Source organism: Hippocampus guttulatus, chromosome 18 (genome assembly GCF_054856545.1).
Source record: "Hippocampus guttulatus isolate MCC_2025c chromosome 18, RoL_Hgut_1.0, whole genome shotgun sequence".
In the NCBI taxonomy this organism is placed as follows: domain Eukaryota; kingdom Metazoa; phylum Chordata; class Actinopteri; order Syngnathiformes; family Syngnathidae; genus Hippocampus; species Hippocampus guttulatus.
Genome location: NC_141278.1, coordinates 2,750,836 through 2,763,577, shown reverse-complemented (window position 1 = coordinate 2,763,577; position 12,742 = coordinate 2,750,836). Strand labels below are relative to the sequence as shown.

General features: G+C 50.2%; 1 protein-coding gene and 1 long non-coding RNA gene across 5 annotated transcripts; both read right to left on the bottom strand.

Moving 5' to 3' along the window:
• Positions 1 to 859: 859 nt before the first annotated feature.
• Positions 860 to 2,933, bottom strand: LOC147190583 (uncharacterized). The gene is made up of 2 exons (XR_015103782.1): positions 2,204 to 2,933; positions 860 to 990 (listed from the first exon to the last, which is right to left on the bottom strand). It is a non-coding gene; the product is annotated as an uncharacterized LOC147190583 (long non-coding RNA).
• A 553-nt stretch (positions 2,934 to 3,486) lies between these two features.
• On the bottom strand, positions 3,487 to 10,930 carry ccn2b (cellular communication network factor 2b). 4 transcript variants are annotated; one of them, XM_086137200.1, is made up of 8 exons: positions 10,094 to 10,930; positions 9,791 to 9,977; positions 9,271 to 9,505; positions 7,947 to 9,006; positions 7,104 to 7,320; positions 6,220 to 6,471; positions 5,228 to 5,484; positions 3,487 to 5,021 (listed from the first exon to the last, which is right to left on the bottom strand). In XM_086137200.1, exons 4-8 carry the CDS (start codon positions 8,010 to 8,012, stop codon positions 4,716 to 4,718), a joined length of 1,098 nt encoding a protein of 365 aa, XP_085993326.1. In that variant the 5' UTR covers positions 8,013 to 9,006; positions 9,271 to 9,505; positions 9,791 to 9,977; positions 10,094 to 10,930; the 3' UTR covers positions 3,487 to 4,715. The 4 variants fall into 4 exon arrangements, with proteins under 4 accessions (XP_085993326.1, XP_085993328.1, XP_085993327.1 ...); XM_086137202.1 differs by having other exon boundaries at positions 9,271 to 9,500; XM_086137201.1 differs by having other exon boundaries at positions 9,791 to 10,051; positions 10,160 to 10,930.
• Positions 10,931 to 12,742: the final 1,812 nt, after the last annotated feature.

Here is a 12,742-nt window from a genome sequence, read left to right as displayed (position 1 = left end):
ACACGGCCTGCTCAAATAATTTCCAAACTAACCTGGGGTATGTAAGCTGAATGGAAAGGAAAAAAATATAAGTCATTGGAAACAAATTACTATCTTGAAGCCACCAAAATGAGCCGATTACTTCCAAAAAGAAAAAGTCCCTTGAATTAACTTGACCCGAAGGTGACATGGAAGGGGAGAGAAAAAAAAGTTGGGGGTTTCTATATTTACGAAGGTACGCTTTTTTTCTCTTTAAATGTGTGTTTAAGTACTTCCGGGTCATCTTCCGGGTAAATGAAAGCTACAAATATGGAGCGTTTTCACCCGTGGGCGAGTTTAATCGCATTTTACTTTGAAATACAAAGACATCAAATATGTTTTGATCTCAAGCATAAGTAAAAGACATCTGAATGTGTATATATATATATATATATATATATAAAATAATGGTACCCACTGTGGCAGTTGAAATGTGCTATACACATGTAAATTGAGGGGTTTGTTGTTTTTCAGTGGATGGCTCTTCTTTACGAATGACAAAAGGAGAGATGGAATCCTTAAATCAGTTTAACAAAAGGAGGGGGAAAAAAACGTCTGCACCGCGGGACGTCCGAGAACACAACTCCCGTAACTAAAATCACTTCCTGCTTCTCTTACTTTAACAGCCAATCAGAACCTATCAACATAAAATGAAATCACTTCCTGCTTCTCTTACTTTAACAGCCAATCAGAACCTATCAACATAAAAAAAATGTCTACGCAATTATTAAACAATAGAATATAATTTAGGTATGCTTAACATGAAATAATATGATGCTCAAACATAAAATGATAATTAATAATATAACATAAGCTTACACACAGAATGTATACATATGCAGTACTTTAAACACAATGAGAGTTTATTAAAAATAAGTCTGCACTCCCTTAATGTTATAGGAATGAACAAGTGTGTGACTCTCTCGACAGATACTGTCAACCCAATTGATTAGAAGAAGGCATAATGCTGTTCTACTCACCATTTCACCAGAGGGAGAATTTTTGATGTTGTCACATTTCCATAAAGTGGACCAGAAAAGAAGGGAGAGAAAGAAAAAAAAGTTATCAGATTACATCTGCAACTTCTTTTCAGTCTTTATTGGCTCACTTGCAAAACATTAAGTTCATGTTTAGTCCTAGAGCACATTCTAATGATTCTGTGTGACGGCTAAACACACAATTTTGTGTTATGAAACACAATTGTTTGTTTGTTTTTTTAAATTGTTTGCTCAAGTACGATGTATTAAGAAAAACTTTTTGAAACAAATAAAGGGCCACAGCGCAGGCAGCAAATGCTGATTCAGCCCACAAGTTCTGTGCAAGGAGTGACAGGGTCAATGCTGTCTCAGCCGGGGTCACGTCTTGAAGATGAAATATTTTCAAATGAATTTGTGTGCTCTGCTATAGATACCAATTTTTACATTTGCTAATAAATTTAATCTTTTTCTTTTTTTTTTTAAAACAAGGGAACACAGCTAGGTTTACGTTACTATTAAACATGGTGGCTACGCTACTCATACCATCCAAAAAATAATAAGTCTACATAGCCTTGTTCAAATGCCAGCCTTTGTGATGTGCTTCGATTCCCAATTTATGTGACACTCGGCATCATTTGTTTCATCAAACATTTGGATTTTTGGAGCAAGCCGGCCTATGACAAAAGAGCAATTTGTTGAGTTTGCAGCAATTGGTCATCCTTAGTGAAAGCAAAATCTATTGCTGTTGCGAATGAAAGTTTTTCATTTCAGCCACCCAAAAACAAGGCACTTTGAAATATACCAAACACGTCGATTTATTGAGTGTGTGAGTGAAACAACAGAGAGTGAAACATATTCGTCCCTTATTTGTTCTGATTCGAGGGTCCGACCGATGCAGCGTTTACATCACGGCAGCATTTACAGACAGGGAAAGCATCAAAATGCTATTTTAACCCCCCCCCCCCCCCCCCCATTTTGCTGCTTGTAGACTGCAAATTTCCCCAGTGTGGGACAAATAAGGATTATCTTATCTTATATTATCTTATCTTAAACGCTGAATTCAATTTTAGAGACGTCCAAGTTCAGTGTCTTCATATCCAAAGGCTCGACGCCTAAATTCCACTGCAACTCCTCCAAATCCGAAAGCATCATCGTCACGATCGATCATAGCTGCCAGACACCAAACTAAGATAAGAGCGTTTATTTACCCTTGATGTTCTTCTTTTCCAGCAGCTCGACCGTCGTTTCTCATCCACTCGGCAGGTCACATTTCTTCTCGGACGAGCAGGACTCGGCGTCCACGCCCCGTAATGACGCGTGGGAGCGGTCGCTCAGACGCCGCTGCGTCAAGATCACACCAACGCCGGAAAACACCTTCGAAACTCACGCCAACTATCAGGAAAAAAAAAAAGTTGATCTCGCGCACTGGCATTTGCAAAACGCAGCACTTCGTCCTGTCGGAGTGCACCGTCCGCGGTGTGGAAATGCGTCAGTAGTCCCGATGCGAAGCTTTCCAGAGAGGAAGGCGTCTGGCGGCTGAACTTGCGTGTCAGATGAGGTGATCGCACTGCAGCAAAGCAAAGCGAGCAGAGAGCAACCGCGTCCGCCTCGCGTGCCTCAAATCCTGCTCGCGGGCACAACGAGGGAGTTCGAGCTGGGATAGCCGCGCGGTACGGCACCGGCGACAAGTGTGTGTGTGTGTGGGGGGCTTTTTTTTAGCCCATTTGTCAGATTGAAATCAGATTTTTGCTGTCTTTGTTGAGTTATGCCCTTTCTTCCTCTCGTTTATTTCCAGGAGTTGTGTTGAATAGTGGGCCCAGTATGTTGTGTATTTGGATGTCATCTGTTCAGTTGACTGCAATGTCGTGAATATGACCTCGCTGTCGTAATATATTCTCACACTTTACGTTCGGTAAAAATGCCATTCCTTGTCACGGGTGAAGAGGAAGACGTGCAAAGCTGAGAAAATAAATAAATGAAATAAAATGAAAAGGGAGCAAACCGAATCTGCTTAAGTGGTCTCTTCGTGCCGTGACTCCAGAAATGAATCCGAAAATATGGCTGTCGAAACTGCGAACGCAACGGTCTACTTTGTCCAACTGTAATTGGTCGACTTGCTATTCAGGTCAGAGGTCCACCATCGACGCTTATTTGGCAAAGTAGGCTTGGTGCGTGTGAATTTCCCGTATTTGAAACAGGACTCCCGATACTGTCTCTGAAATGCGGCCTTCTCTTTGTTGAAAGTCGCAGGCTCCTCTTCTGTCTCCTGGCTGGGCCTTTTCCCCTTCCCGAAAAGACTTTTCGAATTCTTCGTTCGCGATCATAACGTGCGAGTCCATAGAAATTGAATAAGGTTCTCTTGACTGTTGAAATCTTTCCACAACATGGAACTCCCACTGCTGCTTTAGCAGCTGCCGGTTATGGACGAGTCGAGGAACAGACAAGACAACTGTGCCCTACGTGCACTCCCACCCCAAGAACGAGAGCAACATTCAGCACCTCTAACAAAAATATACTTTGTTTATTGGAAAAGAGACAAAAGTGCAATGGACAAGAACTCATGAGTATCTTAGTCGGGTGGTTACAGTGGAAAAACTAAAACAATACAGTCAGCGTTAAACATAACTTAAGAGTACAAAACCGTACACGGTCTTAAAGTATCATTCACACTCGGTATGTGTTTGCTCGCTGCCAAATTGGTCTTGAATTTGTCAAGTTGTAGCAGCAATTTGTCAGTCGTGCTGCAAGTACGTCAGTCAGGATGCAAAATACAAATTTGACGAAGGACTGAATGAATGTTGGAGAGTCCCAACAATGTCGGAGCCCAAGACTTTTTTTGTCATGTTTATGAACGACGCGTCATATGGAGGCAACCCTCAATCTTGGCGTCTCCGCATTCCTGTGACTTTTTGTCCATTTCATTTGCTCGTCTGGCACATCAATACAAACTTGTACACCAGCTTCTGGCCAGAAAGGGCCAATGGTTCGATTTTTCTTAACGTCTTAACCAAGAAAAGGGTTGCAAATAACATTCACGCTCACATTCACATCGTCACTGGGGGGTCGGGGGTCGGCGTGAGCCCACGCGGCCCGCACAAAGTCAGGCCAATGTACCATCTGTTCTACGTAGTCAACCGCCCCGAATGCTTTTCCTTTGGGCCAAACATACCAGCACAGCGAGCGACGGTCTCCTCGCCTCCCTGCAAAACCGGCACACCTCATCAGACCCGAGAAGACCCCGAATCGTGTCTTTCGAGGCACCGCTCTCGGGTGTTGAACTCATTTGCGCGTCAAGATACAATGACGCTTACACATCCCGTGGCGTTCTCGGACAAGGACGAAAAGCTTTCCCCCTGGCCCCACCTGAGCGCTCCGATCTCCGCGCCTTTCGGTGCGCCGACGCGAAAATGAGAGGCAGCGAGAACTAAGCGGAGGCTCCGAGGGGACGCCGCGCCCTCTCCTCGGAATGAACGTCGGGGGGTCGGACCGTTTCTGCGCTTTCTACCGTCTTCCGATGTTGTCGTATGAATCCTTTGTGCTGGATATTACGCTGCAATATTCCAATGGGATTGGGCGTCTCGGGACAACTTTGAGAATAAGACGCGCACGGGCGCCATCTCTAGGTTCGATTTTGCGGTGGCGGGGGGGGGGGGGGGGGGGGGTCCGATTGGGGCCAAAAAGGTGGACGGGATGCGGGCCGTAGCAAAAGCCTCGTCGGTATCACATGTGGCGCTGGTGGTCGCCGAGCATCCTGCGCGTGTTGGAAGCCAAGAAGATGTCGTTGTCTCTGGGGCAGTCCAGATGGCAGGAGCACGTCTTGATGAACATCATCTTTTTCCGGAAGACGTCTCCCTCCGGACAGCGGAACTCCACCTCGGCGGTGACGCTGGCGCGGGGGGTGCAGCATCGGCCGTCGGTACAAACGCCGCAGAACTTTGCTTTGTACGACCTGGCGCTGGCGCAGCCCGACAGCTCGAAGCGCATCCCTTGCCGGGCCTTCGGCGTCCGCGCGCATTTCTTGCCGCGCTGCGGTAGAGAATCATTTGATCAAGATCGAGTCCTTTGATATCCCGACGGACACGAATGTGGGAGAAAGCCAAAGTCTTTTTGCTGAGAAAAGCCGCGCGAACGCAGACGAGCAAACGCCAGAGAGGAAGGAAGGAAAGAAGGAAGGCAGACAGGCTAACGTTCCCGACGCAATCCGGCGAGCAGACGAAAGGAGGTTTGCGTACCTTCATTTCTTTCTCCTGCTGGCTGTCGCAGGGCCGAATCAGACAGAGCCTCGTCTGTCTCTCCAGCTGACAACGTCGGTTGTCGTTGGTGACGCGGGATGAGACGCCCATGCCGCAGGTGACCGAGCACTCGTTCCACTCCGTCGTCTGGACGACGCAGTTCTCTCTGGGACTCTCCGGTTCCAGATCTCCGAGGGCCGCCTCCCCGAAGCCCGCGATGGCTTGCGAAGAGGGCAGCGGATGAATCCGAGAAGCTCCTGCAAAGACGGAGGAGCAATTTTGAAATGTACAAAATGGGCTCAAGGTATCATAAATCCGAGATCTGGTCAATTGCGTCACACAACGTCTCGGTGCATTTGGCCCACGATCCCCTCCACCCAAGAGCCAAATGTCGTATGTTGTCCGTTTCTATGCGTACGCAGCTGCTTTACGTTGCCCGGTACATTGAGGTCATAACCGGACGATGTTGCGTCAGACACTTCCTGTTTCTCGCCGTACAGGGAACGTTTGCAAATATGATGCGATGGCATCCATTATTGAGGAATTTACATCTGGACGGACGTTTGAAACATTTGTCTACGATTAGCATTTCAGCTAGCGATTAGCACATTCGCCAAGCTTAGTCTACTGATCGTCGTGGAGCAGACGAGCGGGTCGCATTGTTTTGCCAGCTTTTAGTTTGCAACAGCATCCAAGTGTTTTTTTTTTTTAATGAATTTGCGACATTTTTACATCTTCTTGACCGGTCAAGAAGATGTAAAAAAAATGTGTTCACCTCTACAGTGAATAAATGGCAAGAGCCATCGGCAGACGTGGTCAGTGAAGGAGTTGCCCGTCTGTGTGTCTAGCCGCCGAGGGCTCGTGGCAAGGGCTAACGTACATGTATGCCTCGAGCCGGCGCTACTTTTTTGATACTTTGAAGGGCCGCATCGTCGGTCACGATGACGATGATTTGAAATAGCGCTGCGGGATGTGACGTCGTCGGCACTGACCGCCCATCACCGACTCGTAGTGGTGGTCCTGAGGCGTCTGGTCGCAGGCCCACTCCTCGCAGCATCTTCCCGGGATGCGGACGCGGCGAGGATATGGACAGTCGGGGGACGGGAATCGGACAAGGCCGGGGCACGTCGGCACGCATCCGATCTCGCCGTTCATGCACACGCATTGGTGTTTGCAGCTCGGTTGGAAGGACTCGCCGCTGCGGTAGATGACGCCGCCCAGGTCGCACGGCTGACCCTCTTGGGCTGCGGACAAAGATGCGGACGGAGAGCTTGACCAACAACCAACCACTGGTCAAACCCATAACTGAGAAGGACAATGCTGACCTCAAGAGTTTTCACACGACGAGATATGCAACTTGATGAAAGGGCCACTTTCAAATTTGTCAGCTTTTTGAAACACGGCTTTGAATTGGAAAATTGGTCTTGATTTCACAGAACCCATCGAATCATGACATCTGATGCATTGTTGTTATTACGACAGGGCGGCATGGAACAGTGCCAGAGGGGTTGTCAGCCCTCGTGACCAATGTCAGAGTGTCCTTCAAAATAAGATGAAATAACCGTCTCAGTATTGTTTCCCGATCCGCTGAGCTGTTTTTAAGGCAGCTGACCAGAAAGTAGTGGCAGCTCCGACGAAGGCTGAAGCCACAGCTGAAACGGTCGGTCATGTTTCTGTTTGTGACCAACAGGTGGCACTGTAGGGCTCTCCTTGCAGCCGCACGCCTGTTGGTCGTTATGTCATTCGCTGTTTCAAATTCTTTGTCCCCAGCCGCCCCCACAAAAAAATGAACGTCGTACCGCTAAATCGCCGTGGTATTTGGAGGACCTCTGCAGCAATGAATCGTTCAAACGGTAAGGGAGAGGCGTGACGTTACCCATGCAGATGCCGGTGTCAGCGTCGCTCAGCAGCGCGTAGTCACAGAAGAGCTCCTTGTGGTGGTCGCAGGGCTCCAGCAGGTTGCAGGGCTCCCCCATCTGCCTGGCACACACTTTGCAGCAACCGCAGCCATCCAGCACCAAGCTGGTGCCGATCGGGCAGGGAGGGGGGGCCGCGGGGCAGGCGCAGGGCTGCGAGCACTCCGGGGCCAGGCTCTGTGGCAAAATCACAAGCGGAGGTGTGCGCCGGTCGAAGATGCGAGCTGACGTCGAAAACAGTCGGACTCGCCAAAAGTATATGCGGAGAATTGCCAAGCGCCAATTTTGCTTCAGGTTCTTGGTCTTGAGCGAGGAAATCTGGACAATTCACAAATATGACACTTTTGCTCAATACCACACACTAGCATATTCTCGATGTATCGTTGCCCAAAAACACCGTTACAGCAGAAGAAACAATGCGTCACACTGTGGAAGGGAAAAAAAGAGGTATCACGAGGCTCTTGGAATGTATCCTAATGAGATGGACCTCATATTTGCGATCAAACAGAGTGCTTCGGTCGATTTTGAGTTGGGAAGAATTTCGGCAAGTTGCCGTCGTTGAACTCAGCCAAAGTTCCACAAGAGGGCGCCATCACACCGCACTCCCGTCGGAGCTTCGGCTTCGCGTTTCGGCTGCGGCGCGCGGAGCCGTTTTTCGACTCGGTACCGGGACGTCCGGGTGGGGAAAAGCTTTCACTCGTCCAAAAGGATCGTCCCGCTCGAAGGCGATGGCGACACGCGCCCGAGGGGACGCTTTCGCTCGGCCGACAACCGAGGGCGGATGATCCTTTGGCAAAACTTACCGCCGCGACCGCGAGCGAGAGCGCGAGCAGCAGAAGCGACAGCGTCGCCGGAGCTCTGGCGAACATGGTGCCTCGCGGGCTGCGCTGACTCGGTTCCTGTGGCAGGAGGCCGGCCCGGGTCTCGTTTGTGCTCCCGAGCTGACTGATGACAGGATGGTGGGCGACTCCGGCTTAAATAGCGACCCAGTGGGTGTCGCCAGAGAAACAAAAACCCGTGCCACTCTGGCCCGAGAGGTGAAAACTTTGGAATTCCAAAAAGTCCGACACGCCTGCTCAAGAACCGAGTTCCGATGGGCGGGGCGGACCACACGCCACGCGCTCACAAGTGGCGCAAAGGCCTTGCTCCAATTCACACGGGGCGGCACGAGAAGCGGGTCTCTGACGTGCCACCTGGCAACAACTCGAAAAAGGAGCCCGCGAGGCGAGGTGAGGTGAGGCAGGGTCCGGGAAATGAGGGCGATGGATGCCCAACATTGGCAACGTGCGGTGCCAGGCTGCCCATCTTAAAAACTCGCCTTCAAAGAACTCATTTTTAGTCTTTGGCTTTGCAGATTTTGAGCTTTCGACTGTCTTGGTTATTCATTGGTTTGTTTTTGCTCCGTCTGCAGCGCTTTGTCGACAGCGGCGGTGGTTTGAAAATGCTCGAGTCGAGTGTTGAGTAAATACTTGATCATTAGGAATGGCGCTCGGGTATTGAACAATACCAATTAGCAGAGAAGTACAGATTGCATGCAAGAGTGCAAACATGGCATCCTCGTTCCGCGCACGAGGACGGCGCCTCTCCACAGAAACCGCATGATTACGCGTTATTTGTCTCTCTCTTTTCTGCCGCCGCAAACATTGCATAATCCCCGGGAGTTTCTGACTGCGGGCTCATAGCTGCCATGGCAGGCTGCTGACTCCATGCCCGCCCAATGACGCACGTCCACCTGGCACAGCAGCGGGTTCGACCTATCATCAATCACCGTTGTGTTCTTTCTCACACGGGCGTGAGGTTCTCCTACCGTGCGCTCAACAAACAGACTCAGAATTGCTGTCCTGTCAAATTTTCATGTCGCCACTGCAAAGGGGGGGGGGGGGGGAAACAAAAACAAAGATCCTTGGAATGATTGCAATATCTGCCAAATGACGGCACCGATGGACTCACTGGTCAATGGTCCCAAGCATACGTTTTGAATTCAATTTGTTGTCGTCTGAGCGGTCATTTATGAAAGGCCCGTCGGTCAGCGGAGCCTGCGCACGGCCCAAAGTCAGCTGGGAGAGTCGTGTGCGCCAATTTGTGTTTGTTCGACTCGAGATGAAACGCGCTCTATTTGTGACTTACGTAAATCCTGCGCGGCGCATGGCCTCACTCTGCGTGGACGCGGGTCACACCCAAAAGCCATCATTTTGCAGACAAGCATGGGGGAGGGCTGCGCCGCGGTGGGAGTCGTCACGGCCGACTTCAAAGTGACTGCCTTTGTTCTCTTTAAATGTGGCACGCTCGTCACGCGCTGGAGTCTCCGGCCACTGCAGATTGTCGGTCACAGGGGGATACGCAGCGTTCGTCAGCTCCTGCGCTACAAGACGACAAAGAAAAATTATTATTAAAGAATCACAATTTTCAAATGTTCACAAAAAATAAATAAAAAAATAGGAGAAGCAGAAAAAAAAAAGAATGATGTCAAATTGTGCAGTTCATGAATTGAACAGCACTAAGATAGATAATAGATAAGTCAAGGTAAAATTCCATTTCGAAAGAATTTTCAGGGGCACGGGGAGATGAATGCATTGAAAAAGAAAATGGCCACAGTCCAAAAGGAGCGAGAATGTTTGAAAGGTATCAGCCACAATCAAGATGGTACCTAATGACTCGGGCATCGGCCAGACCACGATCCACTGCGAAGACCGTCATCAACGAGGCGGGGAAATGTGGCACGCAAGCGAAAGGCGGTCAAGGCGGCTGCCGAGAGGCCTTCTGCAACATCGAGGGCGCCGCCCGAGCCCCACTGATGATGTACTTTCTGCGACAGCGACTTTGTGTGTGCGCTTCTGGCCACGGAGTCCGGGAAACGGGGGGGGGGGGCGAAAAGGAAGTGTTTTCATATCAAGAAAAACATCCAAAGCTGGGGGGAAAAAAAACAGACCCTCAGTCTGTCAGTTCTCACAGAAGCATGGCTTGACGTCAGCAGATCCAAGAAGAACTTACTGGCCATCGTTTCAAAAGGTATTACCTGAAAAAAAAACGAAACATCAAAGCCATCATGGTGGAGACATTTTTTTCTTCCAGCTGGAACAGGGCCCGTATGCGTAGTTGGCTGGAACAGGTTGGGCTCTGATCAGAGCATTTTGGCCCAAACACCTCCCGGCAGGCGCCTGCTAAACAAAACTTTGGACGGGTAGCGTAACGCGTACACCCGTGAGGAGAAGCGCCTCGGGCAACGGGTGGACGGCTCGACCGCACATCGGCAATTTGGGGACGAGTGGACAAATATGGCCGGAATGAGATCGACGCATGTGGAACGGGAATGAATGAGGTCGTCGGAAAATTGGGGCAATTTGAATTCAGTGTTGGCACGTTCGAATGGTATTCGTGACGCCGATCTGAAGACGTCGCTGCCAATGATGAGGAATTTTTTTAGGGTGGCGATTTTAGTGGGGAAAATGTTGAACGTTTGTTCAACCCAACGGTTGCAATTTCCAAATGGGAACGTGGGAAGATGCGATGATGTCCGAGGTCATCGTCGGCATCGTCGCGACGTTCCCGGCGCGAGACGTTCGACTGCACAACGTTGCACCTGTTCTCCATTTTGGGCCGGCGGGAGATCGAGCGGGGTTCCAAAAAGGCCCCGCCTCTCAAGAGGTGAGGTGGACGGCTAAAAAGAGCAGCCTCCCCCCCCTCCCCCGTTCACTCAGGATGTTGTTGAAGTCCGCCGCATTCCTTACGCGCTTAGCCAGCCTGCAAATTTGCGTCTTCCTGTTCTCGCTTTTTTTTTTTTCCCCCCCCCCCCACATCCGCCCTCGAACGGTGTCGGAACACGGCGTACCGGCCGCTCGTTTGTCGGCAGATCGACCCGCCGCGTTCTCTTCTCGACTTGCCGCCGTTACTTTGACGGGAGTTCCCGACGTCCCGTAACGTGACGCCCGCGCGCCGCAATCGTGAATCGTGAGGACCTCGTTGCTCGAAAGAGGTCCCCGCGAGAATGGACTTCAGCCACAGGCAATGCGCTTGGAACTTTTTTCCATTGAGGTCTGCAAAGAGTTAGCCATGTGTTTGTGGGTGTCAAATTGAAACTTTTCCAAAACCGCACCACTTTCTTCTGAGGGCCCCTCCCACTGCCTGCGTGCATTCGGGTCGATCATGGGGTTGACTTTGTGTGAAGGTAAATAGCCAGATATTTTCGGGTTGAATTTGCGACAAGCTGTGACAAAGAGAAACAACCCCCCCGCCCCCCCCCCCCCCAAAAAAAAGGCTGTGGACACAGGCCGCATTTCTCATTCAGGACAAAAGGCCTGGTGCCGACGCACCACTGCGGCTCTTTCGGCGCACGCGCCTGCTTTTCGCCGCGGTCCAAATACAGTCGCAGCAAAGAGAAAATGCCTAAGCCTGGTCAACTTTGCGTGGTTTTCCCTCTCGGTTTGAAAGTGCACAAATATTTGGGAACACACACGCACGTGCACACGCACAACAAAAAAAACGATGAAGCACATTTCTGTCAGGTGTTTTCCATCCAGGCTTTTCTTGTTGACCTTTCGCATGGATGAGGGACTTTCGCCCGACTGGAGTTTCGGGAAGGTTTAACCGCATGAGATTCGAGTTTGCGTTGGTGTGGTTACGCTGTGTGAGTGTCTCCTGAATTCCCGTAAGCAGGGAGGAAAAGAGCGCCGGCGCTGACAGGAACATCGAACTTAGAAAGCCGCGCCGCAACTCTGAAGGTCCCCCCCGCCCCTCTACTCATTCCCGTGACAGCAGAAGTTCTCACTTTTGCACCCTAGCTCTGATGTGGTCATCCACCCCCAATTGATCTGCGCCATTATATTGCGCATGTCTGGATTTTTATTCGATCGTGTTTTACGGATATTTGGAAACGTTTGGACGGAAAGGAACATTGGTGAACTACCGCGCATTCAATCCTGAGATGTAACTTTTTTTTTTCTTTTCACTACAACGCCAACTGGGACCGTTTCATCAGAAGCAGAAATGTCAGGGGCATGCGAGAGGTCGAAAAACTTGAAAAACTTGAAAAATCGACAAGGGTTGAAGGAATGTTCCTTTCTCCTGGTGTACTTTTCGCTCATGGAAGGAAGTGCCAGTCCAACCACAGGAATGCAAAGCACTAAAGCAGACGTGGTTTTCCACAGGAGAGCAAGACCGTAGATGGGGAGGGGGGGGGGTGTCTGAATGAGAAAAGAGGGGGCCCGAGGGCCCTTCATGAAAAGTCAGACAGTCAGAAAGATGGCGGCAGCGACGCAGAAGGTGTCCGCGTTGTTTCTCGCAGCCAATCGGCGGCCTGCAAACAGACGAACCGGCAGGTGGTCCTCTTCGTTTTAGTCCCCGCAGAAGCGGCTTGCGAGCAGGGTTGCATCGTGACGAACGGCGAGGGAAGATCGGATTCAAAAAAAAGGGAGGGGTGGTGTTAGCGGGAGAATATCCGTTTCGAGTCCAGCGCAGGCTGAAGCGGGTTCCACGCGTGCAGTCGGCGCAGGTTTGAGTGTTTTCCCGCCCTCGCAATCAAAGTCAGAAAAGGCCCAAGATGTCCCGGAAAGATTCTCGAGTGGTCATCCTGCGGTGGTGTGGGAGGCCGAGGATTTTGGTT

Coding starts and splice junctions, on each gene's coding strand:
- ccn2b (XM_086137200.1), bottom strand. CDS start 8,012: ATGTTCGCCAGAGCTCCGGCGACGCTGTCGCTTCTGCTGCTCGCGCTC. Junction 5,485..6,219: donor CTACGAGTCGGTGATGGGCG/GTCAGTGCCGAC, acceptor CCGTCTTTGCAG/GAGCTTCTCGGATTCATCCG. Junction 5,022..5,227: donor AGCAGGAGAAAGAAATGAAG/GTACGCAAACCT, acceptor TCTCTACCGCAG/CGCGGCAAGAAATGCGCGCG.